This window comes from Physeter macrocephalus, unplaced genomic scaffold, assembly GCF_002837175.3.
Source record: "Physeter macrocephalus isolate SW-GA unplaced genomic scaffold, ASM283717v5 random_1606, whole genome shotgun sequence".
NCBI lineage: Eukaryota > Metazoa > Chordata > Mammalia > Artiodactyla > Physeteridae > Physeter > Physeter macrocephalus.
Genome location: NW_021146523.1, coordinates 1 through 22,859, shown reverse-complemented (window position 1 = coordinate 22,859; position 22,859 = coordinate 1). Strand labels below are relative to the sequence as shown.

General features: G+C 55.8%; 1 protein-coding gene across 1 annotated transcript; it reads right to left on the bottom strand.

The window, feature by feature from the left end:
• Positions 1–3,926: 3,926 nt before the first annotated feature.
• On the bottom strand, positions 3,927–22,853 carry LOC102975074 (ATP-binding cassette sub-family G member 1). Its single transcript, XM_028486736.1, has 13 exons — positions 22,812–22,853; positions 20,493–20,543; positions 17,475–17,620; positions 17,192–17,315; positions 16,105–16,219; positions 13,274–13,422; positions 13,000–13,101; positions 11,894–12,062; positions 10,951–11,051; positions 10,680–10,838; positions 9,370–9,488; positions 7,973–8,176; positions 3,927–7,304 (listed from the first exon to the last, which is right to left on the bottom strand). Exons 1-13 carry the CDS (start codon positions 22,815–22,817, stop codon positions 7,265–7,267), a joined length of 1,485 nt encoding a protein of 494 aa, XP_028342537.1. The 5' UTR covers positions 22,818–22,853; the 3' UTR covers positions 3,927–7,264.
• Positions 22,854–22,859: the final 6 nt, after the last annotated feature.

Genomic DNA, 22,859 nt, shown 5'->3' with positions numbered 1-22,859 from the left:
GGAGAAATTTCCCCTGGGCGTGGGGCTCGGGCTCCCCCGGGCCACTTCCTGCGCCCCGACGGATTCTTTGCTGTCAGTTCCTCGGTGTCTTCCTCCAAACGAGGGAGTGCGAAGCAGGGGCCAGAGCGCCGGTTCCCTGGCTACTGTCACCGTCTGGATTCTGCCTCCACCGCTTGCCTCGGGCCACTTGTCTAATCTCTCTCTGAGCCTCAGTTCCCTGGCCTGTGAAATGGGCTGGCAGTGACACGCCGGCCCCAAGGATGGCAGTGAAATGAGACCACATATAAAAGGCACCTGACCCTGTGCTACCACATCACCTAACAAGTGGGGCTTGGGTATCACCACCATCACTCTTATTTTTCTTCCCAATTTCATCCAAAGCCATTATAACACCTACCAGAGGAACTTTTTCATTAAAAGAGAGGGCAGTGCAAGAAGGAGAAAATTCCCCAAAGGCTCCGCCAGACCCCAGGCCCAATTCTCCTGGCTGGTCTGCAGGCTGCTGTTGTTAAAAGCAAAACGGAGAGAGAAACAGAAATCTGAAAAGAACGCTGCTTTATTTTGATTTATGTCACATTTTCATAAATGGCATCTAATTTCAGAAAACAAAGTTCAAGTCTGCAAAAAATGCACGTACAAATTTTCTAAGGAGATCTCTGCAGAAATATACAAAGGAGGACCACGGTCTGTAGAGTCAGAAAGCTCACATCTTAGGGTCTGCTTGGGTCTATGTTCCAATAGACCCAAGGGAAACAGCCAAGGAGACAAGTACCCAAGGGAGCCGCTGTTATTTTATATACATACACACACACACACACACACACACACACACACACACACACATTATGCACGTATGTATCGATGTTCTCATCTGGGACAGTGCACACCTCTCCCAGCATGCAAGCACATTATTTCCTAAAGTCATGTGGCTAAATCAATGTAAGGCTATCCACACAGCATTATCAAAACTAGACATTACATAATTACATATTAGATATACAGATATATGCACATCTTTACACGATGATTAAAAATGTTATTTGCATTGACTCTTGCTTTAGAAGGAAGAACAAAGGAAAAATGTTAAGTAGCTAACCATTAAGTAAAAGGCAGCGATTCAGATTCAGCTATGAGCAGGTATTAAGCCACTGCAAAGGAAAAACAAACCCGGGTAAGGGGGTCCGCTACACACGCTAACTTTTTAAACATACTCATTCTATGGAGAAACTCATTTCTGGTCACCCCCTTCCCCAGCGAGCATTTGACTAGAGAAACAGAAAACTCCTTGTGTGGGGTGGGTGGTCCATTTTGTTAGCAGTTTGGATGATAGGACCTTCGGCTACCATTTTTCACTGGCCGAGGACTTGAAATGAGATATTTATGATGAAGCTTGGGCAACCTGTGTTCCAAAGGTTGTGGAAAAGAGACCCCCCCCAGGGTACATGATGACAGAATTGTGAAAACATGTAAAGATATAAAAACAAAATATCTACCATGGCCACTGACATATTCTCAAAGAAACCAACCGTGGTACCTTTCAGATAGGTTGCACCTGGGATGTCCAGGAACCCATGAATATACAGACCTTAACCTTGACCCAGGTACCCATGACTTTCAGCCTTTCCCTTCAAGGCCTGATCCATCCCACCCAGCACAAGAGAGCGCATGCTGGGGCCCCAAGAGCGGAGGTCGGTTTGCTAACTTCTCCCCAAGAAATGGATGAGCCTGCTGTTCCCTCTGCTTCAGCAAAGCCCTGGTGGGCAAACACTGTTTTCTCGAAAGCTCCACCGTGCCGATCCAGGGCTGTGATGGAAGGAAGGGGCAGATGCTGGACAATCGCCTCATGGCAGGTGAGATGAAAGAACACTCCACTCCCGGTGCTGGCAACAAGGGCTCCCTGACTCCTTCCAGGAGATGCCCTGGGGGACTTGAGAACTGGCCCCCAAGCAGGCGGCAGGGAGGGTCACCCCTCACCCCTCCGACGCTTGCCAGCCAAGCCTCAGCATCTCGGTCCCAGCTCCCCTTGGCGCCCGCTGCAGGTGAGGGATGCCTCCCGTCCTGCAGAGGTACAAGCAGGTGACTTACAAGTTCCCCCGAATCAGACGTCCGAACATCAGTGAACATAGGAGATACCGTTTAACTGTATACAGCATCAGGGCCACGGCTAGATTCACGTGCAAAGTACAGGCCAAAGGCACCCACAGGTGATCAACAGGGTTCTCTTTCACGTTCATTCAGACACGCCAAGCAGAGGATGGGGCCACGCCACTGATAGGAAACTTCAGCTGAATGTAATCATTTGCAGCTTTGCTATGTTTCGTTTGCACGGCTTGGGCTCATATGCCGTTCCCAACGTCTGGGTCAAACCACGAACCCCGGGGAGAAACTCACACGCGCTTGTGGCCACGTCCCTGGCTTGGGGTGTCTCCCTGGGAACCGGTGGGCCGGGCCCTCCAGCTGTGTGTGTACGCACATCCGACCACCCTCCTTCCCAAAGCAGGGCTCAGACCCAGCCGGCAGCTTCCGCCCGGCCTGTGACAACACAAGGGCACCTTTGTGCTTCTGTTCCTTTCTCTTCAGCTTTACAACGGTCATTAGATTGTGGAAAAGCCCCGAAGCCATGCCCCCACCGGTGATGACCCCTTGGCTGGACAGAATTTGATGGCCAGTGTGCCTGGGGTACCTTCTCCTTTTTGACACCAGGAGGCTATTTTGAGAACAGGGAGGTGGTCAGGGGCTCTGAGCCTGACCTGTGTCCACTTTAGTCATTTGTAGAAACCTGGCTTCCTTGGCTGGCCTCGGGGTGCGCTCGACCAGGCCACAGAATGCCAGTCTGAGGAATGATTCCAAGTGGACTGTTCAGAGGTAACGGAAAGAATTAAGCTAACGCTAAACCCTCGTTTCCTTAAAGATGCGGAGAAGAAGGGAAGGATACGCGATAGTTAACAGCAAAGCCTAGGCTAGGCCTGCAGGATAGGCGTGAGAGCATCACCTTCACGCCGACTTCCGGCCCAGGAGGCTGGATTTTCAGCACAGGCTGAGCGGAGCCTGCAGGTGTGAAAACTGGACCGTGCAATGGGGGTGCGGGGCTCCCCGACTTCTTCCTGCTTCTGCTCCCAGGGAGGCGCCAACAGGGACGTCAGGAACATCTGGCTTTGGCAGAGGATGACTGTCTCCGGGGAGTCTCCCCGAGGCAGGAGGCCAAGTGCAGGGACCCGAAGGACCATGACCTTAATGGGAGCTGCACAGAAGCAGGGCGGGGTCCGCAGGGCAGGAGGGGTGCAGAGAGGAGGCCAAGGGAGCCTCGTGAGCTTGCCCCTCCCCAGGGCGCTCTCCGATGCTCCCCGCGCCCTATCTCCCTGTCACTTGGCGGGACTGCGGGGGCCGTCCACTCTGGGACTTGGCCCGGCCCCGCGTCCTGCCCCGTGTCCCTGAGGGCGAAGGCAAGCCGGGGATGGCAGCCTGGGCCTAAGCACGCTGCTCTCGGAAGCGCGGCTCAGCGTAGCTTACCCACCGGAGCTGAGCTAAGACAACACCCTACACCCGGCTCCTAGGTCCTCCCGCCCGGGGCCCGTGTCCCCGGGGACCATCGCAAGGGAGGCACACGTGGGGCCCGTGCGTCTGGGCTCCGGGCATTTCTTAAAGCCCCGGCCGACATTAACAAGACGGAGGAGATGGGCGACGAGGCTGGAAAACGGAGGAAAAACACAAAACTTTAAGACAGCTCAACCTAAAACATGCAAGTTACCGAGACAGAAGGGTGACTATTGACCATGGGGTGTGAGACCAGAACGCTGAGGAGTGAACCAGAACCCATGCTAGACGTACAGCGAAGATCTTCCAGGTACAACCTAAAAATCCCCTTTACCTGGTACAGTTCAAGCCAGTTATTTTGAATTTGAAGCATTTAACACTGAACACAAGTAAAAAGTTTTACATAAAATATTTTATTAGCAGTCTTATTTCTTCAGAGCATCTAACTTTATAGCCATACACGCTGCACCACCCTCCGCCCTGCTGGCCTGTTTTGGTTGGGTTTCTGTCACATTCTAATCGAGCTGGCATTTGCTGAAAGACTTAGTGGGTTCTGACTACACTTTGCCAACTGCTCGGCGGCATGAGATGAGGGAATTTTCTCTTCCTCTCTTGCAGTAAAGGACGACTGAGGATTTAGAAACACCACAGATAATACTATGAGATACATACCCGGATCGAGCTGGCACGTGCCCTCGTGTGTGTGCACACGTGTGTACACGCACACACACACACGCACACACACCAGCCCCTCTCGGGCTCCAGCCAGACCACTGGTACGCTGAGTTAAGAAGCTAAGGCTGAGCAAAAGGGCAGAGGAAGGCACCTCCCCACTGAGACCGGGGGTAAGAAGCTGGGCCCCCAGGCCAGCTCGGGACACCCCTACGCCAGGCAACTGAGGAAAGGGGCGTAGGCTACCCCCCATCTCAGCTGTCCGTTTGGTGACAGAAAGTCCAGAGCTAACCTAGTATTGCACTTCAGACCTCGCAGAGCGTTTTCATGTACGTTTGCACGCTATGAACAGGAGGCAATACGGCAAAACAAAAAATAAGAGAATTTGGGGTCAGACTTGGGCCCTTTCCTGGCCCTGGACCCGGGGCCTCACGGACCCTCTCCAGCCTCGGCGCCCTGCGTCTGCAGAACGAGATCCCCTCCGGCCCCCCAGCACTGGAGGGCGAGCCCGCTCTGAGCTCCGAGCCCCTGTGCCTGGGCCACACCAAGCACGCAGGGGTGGGTCAACACACGTCTGCCGAGTGAGCAACTGAACAGAGGCGTTGGTAAGGCATCCGGCCAGCTCCCGGGCCACCCGGCAAGGAAGGATGCTCGGGGCACTGAGGCCCAAGCTGTTCTCTCCTCAGTGAGCCCAGCGGAGGGCTTTCTACCCCATGGATTCAGCCTGCCCCTGACCTCCTGGCAGTGCTTTCTCAGGTGGGAAAATGACCTTTTTGTGGGTCTCCAGGATGAGTTTGTACCTAGAAGCTTAAGTCCTATTTCTTGGTTCTGAAGTCCCTCCCCACAAGGTGACTTAATCAGGTTCCAGCATCTTCTATGTAAAATGTTTACCTGATTTCTTTCCTTCCCATGTCACCCACACAGGAGCTTTTGAAGCATTTAATTCTCGAGCTGATACCCAGCAAGGGTAGAAGAAACGGAGGCACAGAATGCTATGAACGTGGACAGAGGTGCACGGCTCCCGAGGGAGGGCTGGTCAGCAGACCCAGGCCCTGGCGCCTCCGCGGAGCAGGCACCGGAACCCAGCAGAGGCCCTTCCCCTCCCCAGTTCCATGTAACAGTGATATCCTTTGGACTTCCACTTTCATCTCTACTAACAACTGGAAAGGCTGCGCTTCGTTCATCCGATGTTTCCTCCTTCCTTCTAAACGAGGAAGCGAAACCAGAGATGAAGATCTGAGTCATTACATTCAGAAATTACGTAAAAGAAGTAGATTTGGGAAGTCGGCCTGGTTTAAATTCCAGTGTGTGAAAGGCAGCACGTCACCGCCCCCCCTCCCGCTTCTTAACGACACCTACGTAGAAAAATAAAATCAACAAGTTACTTGCATGTTTTCTTGGGCTATTGCAATAAGGTGTTTTATCTATCTTCCCTACGGCAAAAGGCAGGGGGGAAGCATCTGAGATCCAGATTGCAGCGTCTGGGTCTATGCTGCCGAGGGTTTAGGATGAGAAAGCTGGAGCGAGGGGCGAGGGGCACTGCTGACACTTGAAGCCGATGAAGGCGGCTTCCTAGGTTGACATCCTCAGTGGACCCGGCCTCAGGTCCTCCGAATCAGATTATCCTGCGGTGGTGACCTCAGTGTACGCGCTGCACTCCCAGTAGCATGCTTTAAAAAACACCCGTGTGCACGTCCTTCTTGGGCTCACAGACCCACGACGGGAAGGACTCACCTGGAGGGGAAAAATCTTTCAACGCTGGCCTCAGCTGATGTAATTCTGAGGCATATGGTCCAGGACTTGTCCTCTTCCCAACTCTCTGTTTCACCAGGCTGTTCCCACGTGTGTCTTCCTACGTGTGACATTCGTACAGGCAAGTCTATCTTGAAACTGAATAAAGACTTTATAAAGGCTACGTTTGACCCTGGTTAAGTAACTTAATCTGGAAGGCAACGCCACACTGGTGTAAAACAGGCAAACGTAAAATTACATTGAAAATACCTCAACTGTGTTCACTAAAAGGGATCTCAGGGTGAAAAAGAGGCCTCTAAGCACTTGCAAATCAAATCCATGTGTGAGTAAAATGTGCACCTTTCTCATTCTCTTAAATAGGAAATAAAGGTTCTGCAACACAACCTAGGAATCTCAGAACCTTTCAGAGCTGAACACGACCTGGAGGACGATCTCGTGCTGCTCTTTACAGGTGGGGACACTGAGGCTCAGGGAGATGGACGAATCTGTCCACAAAGAATACAGTCTTTCATTAGGAGGGCCCTGATTCCAGGTTCACGGCGTTCTAGAAGGGGAGAGCGATTCCGTTTTCCTCCCGAGGACCTTCTTTGGCCAGAGTCCCCTCCACACTGGGGTCATATGCTGCTGTCAACAAGCACACGGGCGCCCGCCATGAATTCAAAGGCCGTTTACCCTGCAGATGCGCCCACTGCTCCTGTGCTAGAGGGATTTTACTTATGTGACCGCATCACTGGAAAGGAGTTCCTGGTCTGGAAAGACTACGCTAGCCCGGCGCTGAGAAGGTGAAGGTGCCGCTGAGATGCCATGGAAACCAGATGTGGGAGACAGAATCTCCCACGGCTCTCAGTGCATGATCGACGGAGCTCCAGACGCCTCGGCCACACTAAGCCTTCACCAGTTTCTGGCAAAGGCCTTGGGTTCTCAGGAAACCTCAGCATCTTCCCTCCTGGGCAGTGAGCGCAGAATCTTTTGCGGGCTACGCCTGCAGATACCACAACGTTCACACCTGGAGTCTCTCTAAGCCCAGCTTCCCCAGGTTCAGTGGAGGTAGTTGATGTGATATGTCAGGGAAGAGAAATGTTTGTAAAAAATCAACAGGACTGATTTTCTAGAATTTTTGTTTTAGGCAAAATTAAGGTGCTTGGAAAGTTAGGAAGAAAAAAAACCCCAGTATATTTTGCTTAAAATAAGAAGCACGGGGAAAATAAAAGACTTTGAAAGAGATGGCCACTTTCACCTCACAACTTTCCGTGTAACTTGAAAAGATTTCCACACGGCTTCGTGCGTACGGTTCCAAGGCCATCCTTCAACCTGGAGCCGGCTTCTGCGTCTCTCCCAAGTTCTGTCTGTAAACGAGACCAGCTCAGAGATCCAGTCAAACCCCTCTCATCTCTAAACAAAGTATATTTACCCTGAATAATTTTCTTCACCAAGTACTAAAAAGGTACAGTTTCTGGAAATGACTGAAATTTATCGACTTCTGGCTTGGAAAATGACCTCATTGGAAAAAGAGACAAACCGTAGAAAGGGGACACTACGAAAACACCAGCCACAGCACGGAATCGCTCCTGGCTCCGCCTTTCTGCCCCTGGACGTCTGACTGCACAGGGATCCCCCAGGAAGCTGCCTGAATCCCCCGTCCAGGACCAGAGCTCCCCGGTCAGAAGGAAGAACTTTGCCGAGGAACCCTCTCGTCACCAGCTTTGGGGCAGTTTTAAATTCTGCCTCGGCGGCGGTATTTTAAAATCCTTGCACGTGGAAAAAAAACCTTTCTACATCTTCTTCTTGGTTACAGCTAGAAAGGGTGATGGAGAGAAGGCCCAACCCAGCGGGGCGGCGATGTCCAGCACCGGCCGCCCAACCACCAAACGCGGTCCCAGGGGTTGGGTCGCAGGAGCGTCTGTGTCCTCGGGCCCGGGCTTGCCGCAGGGTCTGCAAGTGGCCCTTGGCCACTGGGTCCGATTTTCCTCTCCCTGGCTTTCCAGTGCTTTACCTCTCTGCCCGGATTTTGTACCTCAGCACAAAGTAGGCGATGAGACGCAGGGAGATGAAGAAAACCCCCAGGACGATGAAGTCCAGGTGGAGCTCGGCGTTCTCCACGTCCAGCTCTCTGAGGACGGCCTCCGACTTCTGGAAGTGGCACGTATCACCGATGTCACAGTGCAGGTCCCCCCGGTCGAGGCCGTAGATGGAGAGGATGACCCCTTCAAACCCATACCTGAGGAGGGAAGTGCCAGCGTGAGGAGGGCTCGGGGACCCTCAGCCCGGCCTCTGCCCACGTCTGCGGAGGGTAAGGTACCACCGCCATCCCCCCACCCTCAGCCCGGCTCCCCTCCCTCCCCGGAGATCCTTCTCCCTGGAACGCTTCCTAACGACCCCACAGCTTCCTAAGATAAACCCATTCAACGGCTTGACGATGTGTTTTCCAATTTTGTTTCCTCCAAAGTCTCAACGGAAAAAATAAAACAAAAACAAACCCACCCAAAAAACACATTGAACCCAGAGTAGGTATTGTTCAAGGGTGATACGAACGGTAAAGCACTTTGATTACTTCTGATATCACACTTCTTTTTAAGACAGTTAAATATAATAAAGGGTCCGATAGCTTTCCAAGGACTGGGGAGCATTTACATAAAACACTCCCGCATCACCTTTCATTCTGTTCCAGCCCTGCATCGTCAGAACAAGAACGCTAATTCTGAGAAGAAAGACACGGGTTTCTGATTTCTTGGTCTTGGAAGGTGCACCGATGGCTGAAACTCCGTAAAAGCGCTTCGGTTTGATTTTGTTCATCGGAACAATATACCTGGGTCTGAACTGACATTCTAGAAAAGACGAGCTTGTTCACAACTGGGGACCCTGGCTGTCACGTGGAATGGCCGTGGCTGGGGAGAAGAGCTCTTAACGACCAGCCCCGCCTGCCGAGAGCCAACGAGCCGAAGCACCTCTGAGCCGAGAGCGTGAAATCTGATCGCCTAAGCGCTGAGGGACCAGAACTGTCTTGTTCAAGAATATTAGGATGCTTGAAACATGACCTGTTTTCCACTGGATTTCTTATTAAGGTTTTACGAGTTCAGAACCTTGTTATAAGCAGTGTTCATCCCAGAGAGGAATGAAGTTCCTCAAAGATGGAAATATGCAAGGCAGCTCTCCAAAGCACGCAGGACACGGAGCCACGAGTGTGTGTGTGTGTGTGTGTGTGTGTGTGTGTGTGTGTGTGTGTGTGTGTGGCATATGCACAACTAGGAAAAAAACGAAAGGCACCGACACTCTTTGGGTTCATGATCCAAGCAACATGCCGTCATCTAGCTGACAGCGAGCAAGGGGCTTTGCTGAGCCTCTGCACGTCCCCAGGTCCCTTCCCTCTGTCGTCCTAAAGTCCCTGAGTCCTGAGGGGCCCCCGCATGTTACCTGACATAGGAAATGTAGGACATCCACTGCAGGTAGGTGGGGATTGTATCGAAGCTGACGAAGAATCCTGAGAAGAGGAGGACGGGGATGGCTGTCACGGGGCCCACGAACGTTGCCACCTGGGAAGGGACACAGAGGGCACTTACTCCCATCTACCTCCTCCTCCTCAGGTGGCCCGGAGGCCACAGCCCATGTTTCTGGACAGTCGCCAGCAGCTGGGAAAGGGCCAGAGACTTCAGGAAGGGTCACACCCGGGCCAGGACGGCGCGGAGAAGCACCCTGTTTGGGCAGCGAGCTGGCTGGTCCCTGGCACAGGGAGGGGCCGGGGTTCGTGCCCAGAGGCCCGGCCGGGCCCAGCAGCGGGGACAGAAGGTAAAAGAGAGTAGAAACCCCACAGAGCAGGGGTAGCACGAGGCTGGACGTGGCTGTGAGGGCGGCACAGCGACCCGGGGCCTGACGTCAGCGTGCTCCAGGGAGGACGCGTCGGGGGCGCGTTTCCCTGGGTGCCGGCTGCAGCTGGCGTGGGCCGAGCGCTTTCTACGGCTGTCGGCTGTGGGGTGGATGCCACCGCTACCCCCACCCACAGATGAGGGTACCGCCCAGAGGCTCTGAACACAGAGAGGAGTCCACCACACGCTGGGCAGGGGGGCGTCAGAAGGCCGCGGTGGTGCTGACTCCCCGGGGCTCTGGCTTTGTCTCCTAAGGGTCGGACTGGCCTGAGCACCAGGAAGCCCCAGGGCTGCAGAAACTGCAAACGCAGCGGGTTCGGCAGGTTGGGGGTGGGTGGGACCAGGCACCCAGAAGGGACACCTGCAGGGGCTCAGGAGGGTGGGAGCATGGGGTGCAAAGGGGGGCGTCTAGGGGACAGCTGAGTGGATCCCGCAGAGGCAACAAAACGTAGGCATTGAGAGCTTGGCCTCTGAGCCGGCTGTGTGACTGACAAAATCACGTTGCCCCTCTGGGCCTCAGTCTCCCCATCTGTGAAACGGGCAGCATTGCACGTAACTCATGGGTGGGCTTGGACCCGATGAGCTGGTGTTCAGAAAGCGCTGAGCCCAGCACCCGGTGTGCCCCAAGCTCCACACAGGGGCACCTGCTGCCGCCAATCTGCCCTCCTGAGCAGCCAGGACCACTCGATCCCTTCCCTGGGGGGTCAATCGACCTACTGAAGCCAGTCTAGGAACCTGGGGCAGAATCAGGAAGGAGGGTCACAAGGAGGGGGCGCTGAGCCCCACCAGAGCCACGGCCCTGGTCGCACGGGCCAGGGCGGAGAAGCGAGGCCTGTCCTGTGGTGCGTCCTCGGCCGGTACCTGCAGGGATGTGGAGGCGGCTCCGATCAGCAGGCCCAGGGACTGCGCCACCAGCGAGGTCATGGTGCCCAGGGCCGCGAAGAGGACAAAGCGCACGGCGTCGGACGGCTGGGACGTCATCCAGTACACGATGCTGCAGTAGGCCACGGGGAACATGATCTGGAAACACAGGGCCTGTCACCCTCTCCTGGAAGCCGCACTTCCCTCTGCCCCACTGGGGCTGCTGGAGAACCCCTGCCCCCTTCGCACCAGGCCACTGCTGCCCACATACCTGAAAGGGCACGTCAGCCATGGTCTTGGCCAGGTAGTAGGCCTTCAGGCTGTACCAGTAATTCAGGTGTTCTCGAAGAAACACTCCCATCTCCAGGGGAACTAGGGGACGGGAAAATGGAAAGGGTCAGGCAGACGTCACAGTGGGATCACCGCCTCAAACAGGTGGTCTCCTGCCGAGCCCTCCGCAGCCCCGACCTGTCCCACGCCTCCCTGTGGCCCATGCAGTACTTAAAGTACCTGACGGTTGAATGGAAAGGTGTGAAATGATTTAGCCGTCTGGAAAAACTGCCCATCATTTTTATAAGAGAAGCGTCACGAAGGGGAGAATCCAAGGTGGGGGGGACACTGTAGCGGTGGGTACAAATATCTCCGGTTGCCCTTATCTTCACAGGGTAACCGTAACACCGTGATTCCCTTCCTGGACGAGACCTCGCAAGCTGCTCTTGGAAATTCAGGGCAATTGAAGGAGGAGGCGTTGCCGGGACGGGGTGTTTAGGCTGGAGAGCTGGTGAGGCAACAGCTTTCTACACTGTCTCCCCGAAGTGGCCAAGGGCAGCCTAGTTTACAAACAGTCTAGAACTGCATGGAAATCCACCTAGAATAGCTTTACCCACTCACGAACTTGGCCGCACCAGGGCTGTCTTAACTGAACGAGGTAAGGCTCACGCGGTAGCGTTTAAGGGTACCCTGATGAGGAAACCTTTTAGACATGTCTCTTCAGCCTCCTACCAGGCTTACGAGTCCTCCTAGTGATTCACTCCTTTGGCTTAAACACAGTATGTATTTTCTTGTCTAACAGAAAACACAATAATACCTGCACCGGTCAACGAAGAAAACGGTATTGAAAAACATAAGAGGCTCTGCGTCCGTGGCCGAGCTAGCCGCGGCCTCCGTGGCAGAGGAGGAGGGAGGGGTGGGCGTGGGGCCCGCCGGGCACTCACACGTGAGGACAGTGGGCATCAGGGCTGCGAACATGAGGAAGAGCATGGAGAAGAAAAGGAAGCCCGAGTTGCTCAGGACCTTCTTGGCCTCGTTCCCGATTCCCAGGTAGAGCAGCCCGATGAGGAGGCCGATGCCGATGTGGGAAGTGATCCGCAGGTGCGTCAGGACCTGGGGGCAGACGTGGCTCACGCTCAGGCGTGCGGAAGTCCCAAGGTGGGCCGTGAAAGAACAAGGCGGCCAAGGCCCCCGGCGGCGGCGGCCAAGGCGGGTCTCGGGCTCGGTCCTGCCCCTTCCCTCCACGAAACAAGCCCCCGACCCTAAACCGGCACACACACACGCACGCACGGCAGCATTTAACTGCCGTTAAAACAGAAGGAATTGCCATCCTTTGCGAAATGCCCTTCCAAAGCGGCAAACCAGGGAGGGCAGCGTACCTTCAGAGGGGAGGACAACCGACAACGATGGCGGTGAGGGGGGCAAAGAATGGATACGTGACAGGCCCACCCTTGCAGAGCTCGGCCTGGCGGCTACCAGCCCCTACATCTTTCAAACTGGGTCCCGGAGGCCCCCGGGCACTCAGCCCCCTACACAGGTTGTCAGACATCCACTCGAAAGGGTGGATGTCGTCATGCTTCCCAATCCGTCACCAACTCCTTCCTGTAAGTGTCTGCACAACCCGCCATGCCCTGCGTCGGGCGGAGCTTTCCGGAAGGAGGAACACACGCCCCGACGTCAGCCTCGGCCGACGGAATGTGAGCTCCAGTGACCGTTTCCCTCCAGGAGCCAGAGCCGTAAGGGCTGCCATTTGGCTTCTCCTGCACTCTCCCCCTGCCGTGTTCCGGAAAGGAGCCGCTCCTCCATTCTGGGTCCCAGGACGAGAAGACTCGTGAGGCAAGGCCATGGCCCACAACACGTTACACGAACCAGACCTAAGCATTTACTGTCCCAGACACTGGCACCTGGGGAGTGTTTGTTACTACTGCTTCCCAGGGAGCTGACGGATGCAGACGGAAGAAGAACAGTCTGAAAGTGCAAGCAGGATGAACACCCCCGAAAATGACCCTACAGCTTCCTTTGCCACGGAGAGTACTGCAGACGGCCTTACCGAATCCCTCATGATGCTGAGGAAAGTCCTTTTGAAGAGGATGCAGAACTGGGTGAGGCAGCTGGCAGAGAAGCTGTGACAGCCTTCCATGGAAGTGGAGCCCTGAGGACACACCAAGGAGGGAGGAGGGGTGAGACGCCAGCCCTGGGACGCCTCCCCTCTCGGCTAAGAAAAGTTCTCACGCAGCGGGCGCACGAGGGGGCGTGCAGTGCTGCTGGGGGCTGGGGCTTTGCATTACCTTTCTCCACCCCTTCAATCGTTTTGCCTGCTTTACCTCTTCAGAGGGCCGGTGCCAAAGAAAAGGGTTCACCTCGCCATCACCTCCGGGCTCTCTCCTGTAGTCAGAGTCACACATGCCCTCCCGGACGGCTCTCACCAGGCGGCTGTTCTGATCGCCATATTCACCGGACGCGACTTCCATGACTGCACCATGAGACACAGACAGGGTCACCCGAGGCATCGCTCGCGTGAACGGAGGGCCTCTCTGCTTTGCGACACAATCATTAACCTAGCAGGAATATTTTTAACTGATTATGTAGATGCTGTGTGATGACGCTAATGATGTGATAAGAATCGTTTAGTGACCGATGTTCCTTCGGCTCTCAACGCCCAGCAAGGCCATTTATCACGTCAGGAGCCTGAAAACGCAAATATGGATTGTGATGTCGGAGAGCCCGGGAAGTCACGAGCTCAGGCATCTGTCCGATATTCACTGAGTGCCGGCCACGGGCATTCAGGCACCAGAGTCGGAGCTGGGAGGACAGCAGAAGAAAGCAGGATTCCTGCTGGGAAGGCGGTTCCCAGGGCGGGGGTGAGTGACGGGCGCTGCGGCAGCTCTCTGGGACCAAGGAGAGGTGCCGGGGGTCCTGAGGGGGGGTGAGCTCGGCGTCCTGGGGGCGTCGAGATCATGGACCACCAGCCCCAGCTCTCAGATCCCCAGAGACCATCTCCTCCGCCTTCCCTCCTCGGCCCCGCTGTCATGCCTCTGCACCCCAAACTGTGCAAGGCCCCACGCGGCTCCTTCTCTCCTGGGTCCACGCTCCCCCTGGCGACTGCTACTCCTTCCTGCCCTCCCACCCGCCCTCTCCTCTCCCCCATCCTGTCCCTCCTGGTGTGGGTCCCAGCCCCTCACCCGAATAAGATTCTTGCTAATGCAAAGCCCCCAGGGACACCCCCCCCCCCCACCGCCCGCCGCAAAACCAGCCGTCTGTTTCCTGAACCGGGATGGCTAAGCCATCCTCCATCCGGTCGCACCCCAGGAGAGGCTGTCCTCACCAGAACGTCACGATCAATGACACCAAACGGGCCAGCACTGACCTCTCTGCTGGTCACTCACCCCCAACACCCTCCTCACCTCTCACCCTCTCCTCAGGTGCGATACTGAGGATCTAGAAGCCACCGGAAGGGCACACCATCCCCTTCTTGGGCCCTCCTCGCGGTCCCACGTGCCCTGTTCCTTCTCCTGTCATCCTCCTCTCTAGGTTCTCACCTCTTCGCAGGCCACGGACCTCACTGCCCTTCCCTGTCAGCAGCACCTGCCCCCGACCGTCCTCTCTCCTGAACGACTGTGCAGCTATCAACCTGATCCAGCCCTGCCTTTAAAGATGCTCAAGTGTCCTCCTCCTCTCCCTCGGCCCTCACGTCCTTCCAGCTCACGGCACTCTGGTTCTGCTTCGTCAGAGCCCCTTCTTTTAAGAGAGAAGCATTTCCCAGCAACAGCGTCTTGTGGAACACTATTTGGGAGATGCCATGCAGAGAATGCGGGGTCTGGATGCTTGAGAGTAAAACAACTGAGTGAGAAAGGCTGGTGACCAGGAGACCGAGGAGGAGAATTACGGTGCATTGAAGGGTGTTCCCCCAAAATTCAGGTCCACCTGGAACCTCAGAATGTGGCCTTATTTGGAGAAGGTTCTTTGCAGATGTAATCTTATGGTTATGGATCTTGAGATGAAATTATCCTGGATTTAGGATGGGCCCTGAATCCGAAGACTGCCCTTATAACAAGAGGAGAGGACACACAGAGATACACAGAGAAACACAGAAAAAGAGCCGTGGGAAGACAAGGGGCAGAGACTGGACAGGTGCGGCCACAAGCCAAGGAATGCTGGAGCCTCCAGAGGCTGGAAGAGGCAAGAAAGGACCCTCCCCCGGAGCCTTAGGAGGGAGCCTGGCCCTGTAGACACCTTGACTTCTGGCCTCCAGAGCCGTGATCAAATGAATTTCTCTTGTTTTAGGCCACCCAGTTCGTGGTGCTTTGTTACAGCAGTGCCAGGAAAGCAGGATGCGACGGCCAAGAAGGGACCCCAGACACAGTGGCGGAGGGAGAGAACAGGACTGGGTCGGGGTGTTTGAGCACCTGGTGGTCTAGTAAATATGAGCTCGAGAGAAAGAGAAGGCAAGGGGGGTGCAAGGTCTCCCGCTTGGAGAGCAGGGTGAGGAGGGCAGACCTGACAGAGGAACAGGGAGGCATGGGACTTGAGGAGGCTGTCATTTGCAGGTAAACGTGTGTGCTGCACAGGGCAGATCTGGTGGGAAAGTGACTTCAGACGTCGGTGTCAGTGCTCTGGAGGGCCTGGGCCAAGAGGGGAGGCCAGAGCAGGAGCCCCGGGGGCACCGGAGGTGGAGCCCATAAATCACAGGCTGCAAAGCACGGAAGCGCCAGCCTCAGGACCTCCGAGTCAGGAGGAGTAACTCGGACCATTAGCCTGGTCTCTGGACTCCCAGGGTCACATTTTTTGTTGGGTTTGGTCAAAATTTAAATCAGCATTTTAACATCTCCGTTAATCAATGCAAAAGGGTTTTTTTCTAAGGTTATTTCTTTTCAGAAATAACTTCCTTTAGACCAGAAACATCACAGAGTAAAGTATGAGGGAATATTTCTCCTAACAATAGATCCCTTTGTTGTAGTTCCCAGGTATTTTATCTGGAGGAAACAAAACCTCTTTTGACTTGGTCTTAAAAGTTCTACCTCAGGATAGCACTTGAGCTATCTGTGGAAAATTCAAGTAATTCTTGATTTGGAGGCTTCAGGTAAAAGTGGAAACCCACCAAGAATAAAAAAAGACCCCCTTTCTTTTCTTTCCGGCTGGTCAAGGCTCTACTTACCAAAATCGGCCGGGTTGTGGTAGGTTGGGCAATTCAGACCTAAATCCCTCAAATACGGTACAAGATTTGAGACTTTTCCCCGGTACACACACTGTCCTTGACTGAGGACATAAAGCTGGAAAAAAGTACGGAGAAGGGAAACATCAACTCCGCCTTCCTCTGTAAAGCAAGAGAAACTCTCAATCCATCCATCCATCCATCCATCCATCCATCCCTCCATCCATCCATCCATCCAACCATCCATCCATCCAATCATCCATCCATCCATCCATCCATCCATCCATCCAACCATCCATCCATCCACCCATCCATCCAACCATCCATCCAACCATCCATCCATCCACCCATCCATCCAACCATCCATCCATCCATCCATCCAACCATCCATCCAACCATCCATCCATCCACCCATCCATCCAACCACCCATCCACCCATCCATCCATCCATCCATCCATCCATCCATCCAACCATCCAACCATCCATCCAGCCATTCACCCACCCACCCATCAATCCATCAATTTCTCTCTCAGGAGAGCTTTATGTCACCTCCCAAGGACTCAAAGTTCAAAGGGAAATCCATGATAAGTCAGGGAAAACAGAGGATATCATATGACCAGGAATTATTATTACGTTGCTTTTTTCCCTTCATGCTAACCACCTGCTTAGGAAAGATTTTGGTGCTATACACATTTCATTCCTTGGGACATTTTTTTTTACTCATGACAGTATCAAAACCTAAGATTTATAAACGAGATGATATTGTCCAAATATCACAACCTGCTATCCAATTCTGTATGGCTAGTACTCCCCCACTGTCACCAGGGGGTGGGGAATGAAGCCTCAGTAATGTCAGTGACTCACCCAAGACCCCGTAGCCGGACACCAGCCCCAGAGAGAGAAGAGGATACTGGCCAAGTCTTCCTACCCCCTCCGGTGCTGCCACCTGAGCTGCTTATGGAGCCAAAATCTTAAGAAACATTAGCACTTAAAGCCACTCAGAAATGAAGACACCCCAACGAACTAAGGGGAAGCCGTGAGGACCGGGATTTGGTGTCACCCGGGCTGATCACAGCAAGGCCTACGCACCTGGTCGAAGAGCTCAAAGAGCTTGGCGCTGGGCTGGTGGATGGTGCAGATGATGGACCGCCCCCCCTGAGCCAGCCCCTTCATCAGGGAGACCACCTGGAAGCAGGAGGCGCTGTCCAGGCCGCTGCAAGGCAAGGGGCACCGTGAGACGCCTGTGGGCCCCAACCAGACCCCGCGTTCAGAGTGTGCCGGCTGGGTCTGCGCAGGGAGGGGAGGGGATTCAGGAGGTATCCCCTCCTGCCGGCGGGGGGGCAGGGCTCCCGCCTCCACGGCTCCTGCTCACCTGGTGGGCTCATCGAAGAACATGACCGGGGGGTTGTTCACCAGCTCCAGCGCGATGGCCAGGCGCTTCCTCTGGCCGCCCGAGAGGCTGCCGGTCCGCGTGTTGGTGCAGGACAGCAGGCCCAGGGCCGTCAGGATCTCCTTGACCTGGGGACAGCGGAGCCAGAGTGGCATCAGGGACCACCTGCCCCCCTAGCCGCCTACAGGGCCCACGTGGCACCCCCAGCTGCCTCCCCAAGCCCACTCGCACGCCTGCCCTTTGCCAAGGCGGCAGACACTCGGCAAGTGTGAGCCCAGGAGGCTGAGAGGCAGTGCTGGGGCCAGGCCGTCCCGGGCTGGGGTCCCGGTCCTGCCCCCTGCCGGTCACCTGTCAAGTCCCTTCACTCCTAAGCCTCGCTCAGGGCCCGGGTCAGGGGAGATGTTGGATAAACATTGCAGAAAGTGTGGATCAGTGACCACATAGGTGGACGAGTGACCAGGTGTCTGATCAGCACAAAGGGGAGGGCCATCCTGATGCTCTGATGCGATACAGTGAGTCCCCTACATATGAACCTTCAAGCTGCTAACTTTCAAAGATGTGAACGTGCCCCTGGGTGCCAGCTGTTACACCGTACTACGGTACTTTTCCAGGTACTGTACCGTGATACCTAAAATGTTTTCTTTACTTTTTGTGTGCGTTTGTTTTTTATGTATTATTTCTGTGAAAAGTATTATAAACCTATTACAGTACGGTACCATACAGCCGATCGTGTTAGTTGGGTACCTAGGCTAACCGTGTCGGACTTATGAACAGATTGGACTTACGAACATGCTCTCGGAACGGAACGCGTTCGTAAGTAGGGGACTCAGCGCGGCGGATAAGATGCTTGGCACACCGTAAGCGTTTACTCGAAGGCAGCTGTTAGTGACACTGTTACGAGTGTACACAGCTCCTGCAGACACAATCACGCAGGCCGGGCCTCTCGGAAGGAAGGGGTGAAGCCCCTTTCACACTTGTAAACAGGCAAAGAAGGTCTCTGATTCAGCAGCAGGGCGAGGAACCTGCTTAAAGCTGTCGCCACCTCCCTCAGCGGCCCTGCCGATGCCACCCTGGAAGCAGCCTGGGCACCAGATATAAACAGCCCGCTGTGCACTGAGCCCTCCCCGCTGCTCCCGCCTGATCACTGACGCGGTATCGACGCGGGGAGCAGGAAGGTCAGCGGACTTCGGTGCAGGCTGTGGCGTGGGTTTCGGGCGCAGTGTTCAGCGTTCAGGGTCCATCCCAGCGTCTTCCCGGGGCAGCGGCCCTCCCTGCCTCCCACTCCAGGTTCACCTCTCGGGGGACAGCCTGCTATGGGGGCCCTGAGAGCATTCACTGGGCCATCGTCCCAGCTCCTGGAGGCAGCGGGGGGACCCCAGTCCGGCGGCTTCTCTGGGGAGATGAGGTCATCCAAAGGGAGAAGAAACTCACAAGGAAGAAAAGTTCCACCCCAGCTCTTGAATTACTTGCGCGGTCAGGACAAAACGTGGCTCTGGTGACGGGAAGGGTCAGGGGATAGCGGTTCCACGGGCCGGGAAGCAGGCGGGTCAGACAGATCTGGGTTTGAATCCTGCTTGGCCTCTCCCTTGCTGAGCCCTAACCCAGCTCCACGGCCTCTTCCCCGGAAGGCAGGTCAGCGTGGTCGCCCAGAAGAGGCCATCTTTCAGGCACACTTTCCCTCACGTGGCCCGTCTGCTGGCCTTCCCAGGACGGCACGGCTCCAGCGGTCCCCGGGAATCCAGGCGGAAGGTGCGGCACAAAGACCACATCCCCACCTGCCCTCAGCCCCACCGGGAGGATGCTGGAGGCGGAGGTCAAGGTCGGTCCCTCCTGCTTCCGCCCTGTGCCGGCCTCTGGTCCCGGGCTCTCAAGAGTGACGCCCTGAAGGCTGGTTTTGTTTTAAAATTAATCAGAAAGAACAATGTTCCGGCCTTGGGAGAACTGGCTCCTGAGGAAGGCTCCTGGCTGGGGGGTCTCGAGGCTTGAGGCTGCTTTTCTGGGAAATGGGGGAGGTGAGCAACATTCTACTACCTGCTGGAACATTCCATTCTATTGTGTTTCCTCGAGAAGTAAACAACCAGGACCTAGGCACACACAGGGGCTGGAGGGAAATGAGTCAGGGCATGCCCTCAGCAGCAGTGCTCTGCTTAGACAGTCACACAGTCCAGCTGATGGGTTCTGGCGGGGAGCAGACCCTGCTGAGGACGGGGAGGATGGGTCAGCCCCGCCAAGCCGGGAGCTTCCGGTGAGAAGCGCGTGCAGGTGCCCTGCGGGGATGCTCCTGGCCTCGTTCAGTCCAGCAGCAGACCCCTCTGCAGAGAAGTACAGGGTTGGGCTTAGGGCTAGCTAAGTTGAGTCTCCCTTAGACAATATGGAAACATAAAGGGATGTGTAAATATACACCAGGCCTGCCCACTAAGTGGGGCTTTCTGGTGCTCCCCGCGGGGTCTGCTAACCCAACACCCTCGTGCTCCCTGGGGTTTCAGGGAAGCAGAAAAGAGCAATGGAAAGGATTAGGAGATCTCCATCATCCCAGAAACTTGTTTGTGCTATTTTTAAAAGGCTGGTTAGTAACACGCAAGAGCCCAATTTCTCCTTGCAAATGTGTCGGGGTGGACTCTGGTTATTTTTAAATGAATGATTAACCATCTTCACTGCTGGTGTTTTATAAACAAACAAACAAACAAAACCAACGGAGCAGAACGTGTATTAAACACGGCAAGGGCAGAGCGCGGGGTCTAACCCCGAGGCTGGGTCCTCAGGCCGGGGTCCCGCACGTCCTCTCCGCGTCTGCGTGTCCGCGTCTGAGAGTCCCCGGCGGCGTGGCCGCTCCGGGTGTGTGCCAGCCCAGGCGCACCCCGCGATGCCACCGTCACCCACACGGGGACAGCCGGGGCCAAGCCACAGACCCAACCGGCCCCCAGAGGCCCCTCCACGCGTGAGTGCTGAGTGGACTTCAGGCAATTCTGGACCGCCTGTGGCCCAAGCAAGCACACTTACCATCTCCCTTCTGCCTTTGTCCTTCTCTTGGAGTTTCAGATGTGCAGACACCTGCAGGGGATGAAGGCCACAGTGTGGAATCAGAACAGGTGGCCGGCAACGGGACAAGCTCGCTCAGCGACCGCAGGCCCAGTGCCCCAGGGGCTGAGCCGCCAGATGACGGAGGAAATCCTCAGAGGTCTGGGCTTCCAAGCTTCCTGGGTTAACTAAGGTAGGTCCAGGAGAGCGGTGATGCCTGGGACGCATCCTGTTACCTCAGGGGGGTCTCTGCTGTGCCCCGAGGGAAGTCAGATGTGGGCAATCGAGAGAGGAGGAATCCCCGGGCAACGAGGGCTTGAAGCCGACTGGTGCATAGTCAGGGATTTCACAAGCCACCTGCTAACCCCCTGAGGGCTTATGATTATCCACAGCGGAGTATTTATGCCACAGAAATTGGTAAGTGGTACATAGAGAAGAACTCCAGTTTCGTTGTTGCTGTTGTTTTGTGCTGTGTTGTGTTGTTTGAATTCCTGCCCCTGCTAGCACAGCACGGGGCCCCCGAGCCTGCTTGGTGAAACCCTGAGTAACCAGCACCATGTCCAGCATCAGCCTTGGCTCTTCTCTGCCAACGTCTGTGACCTTGGGAAGCAAGGACCCTGGCCTCCTCATCGGCACAGGGGTGAGGTTAGAAACCTGCCCACCCGGTGAGCTAGCGAGGCTGTCCCGAGGCTCCACGAGAGACTAAGATGCGGGGGCGAGGGGCCAAAGGGCCATGGTCCCAGAGTCAGACGGGGCCAGCCGCCTGCCATGTGACACCAAGTGTCACATCTTGGCTTGCCTGGTGGTGGAGGACCAGAAACAGCACGTGGAACTGTACCACCCATGGCTGGTGGCCAATATCATCCCTACACGTGGGACAGGAGCCTGCAGGGTGAAAGGTACCCTTTCTCATTAACTCAGGTTAACTGTATCGATCAAAGGAATCGTGGAGTTCTCAAAATCAAAATCTAATTGATTTTAACTCTGAAAAATAAATGGATTTCACCAAGCAGAGCCTGGTGACAGGTTGGGGGAGGATGGAGGTGACAGCAGGAGTCACCAATCTTGTTTGCAAAAGAAAGCAGTGATTGAGCTGGAAATCAAAGTGAAGTTTCTCAGACAAGTAACCAAGGACTTCACGCAGTAACTCTGACAAGCGAAACTCTGGTCACCCCAGAGGAAGGTGAAGTAGCGATTAAGGAATCCACAGGGTGGGTAGAAGTCTTGTATTTCCTAGCTTTACCGCCCTATTTTCAAACACCTCCCGAGCTCCCTGTGCTCCCAGCAGTACGCCAGCTTGGAGGCCAGAGAAGCTACGTGGTCAGGGTGCCCGGCGCTCGTGGCCGCTGGGGGAGCCCATATGAGAGGGCAGATCACGTACCGACACCTCCCCTGCTTCTCTTTGCTCAGCTAAGGATCTCCTGGAATTGCCCTTCGGACGAGATGCGACACCACAGAGAGGAAGCCTCGCACCATCCGAGTCAAGAGCGCAGGGCAACGCTTCGCCCGTCTACCGGCCAAGTACAAGGCAGACCCGCCGGGAAGGCCCCAAACGTGCCAGGAGAGGCCCGGAGGTCAGGCACCGCCTCGCGCCGTGGACGAGGGGACGGCAGGACAGCAAGCAGCCCCGGGCACACACGCTCCTGACAGACAAGGGCGGCCCACTGACCTTCCCGTGTCCTCTGGCTGGGAGGCCCTCCGGTGGCCCCCATGGCCCACGGTGGGCAGTGTGGTCGCTGCCCACCTGGCACTTGGCTGGGTCACGGCCCGTCCAAAGGGCACAGCGGGGCCAGGCCATCGTGGACCACACTGTGCGGGACGCCCGGGCTAACCGCTAAACTCCCGGAGGCGCCCTTCCCCGTGTGCTTTCGCCGGATTACGTGTCTGAGGACTGTGCCGGGGTGTGAAGGGGAAGGCCCGGGGGCCGACTGGCGTGCAGCAAACTCCGGCTTCACCCCCACCTGGCGGGCACGCGCGTCAGAGGGCGAGACCCTCGGGGCCCTCACCCGGGCACCAGACTGCCTGGAACTTGGGCCCAAAGCCACAGACCACTGATGGGAAGGGAGGAGCCTCAGCCGGGGCACAGGACTGTGGTCACCCCGGAAACGGTCCCTCACATCAGCCAGGTTAATAACCTTTTCAGAAACCTGGGCCCTGAGGGGCTGCCTTGGGCAAAGCTGCCCAAGTGGCACACCCGGCGTCAGGACTCCGTGTGAGGGAGGGGTGCCGGGCGCTACGCCGCGTCACGCGAGGAGAGGGGGGCGGCCAGGTGAGGGGCTGCAGAGGCCCCAGGACACTCACCATCATGGCCTCGTGCACGGTCAGGTGTGGCAGCAGCACGTCGTCCTG

Coding starts and splice junctions, on each gene's coding strand:
- LOC102975074 (XM_028486736.1), bottom strand. Junction 12,063..12,999: donor TCAGCATCATGAGGGATTCG/GTAAGGCCGTCT, acceptor GTCTGCCCCCAG/GTCCTGACGCACCTGCGGAT. Junction 9,489..10,679: donor CCGCCTCCACATCCCTGCAG/GTACCGGCCGAG, acceptor GTCCCTTCCCAG/GTGGCAACGTTCGTGGGCCC.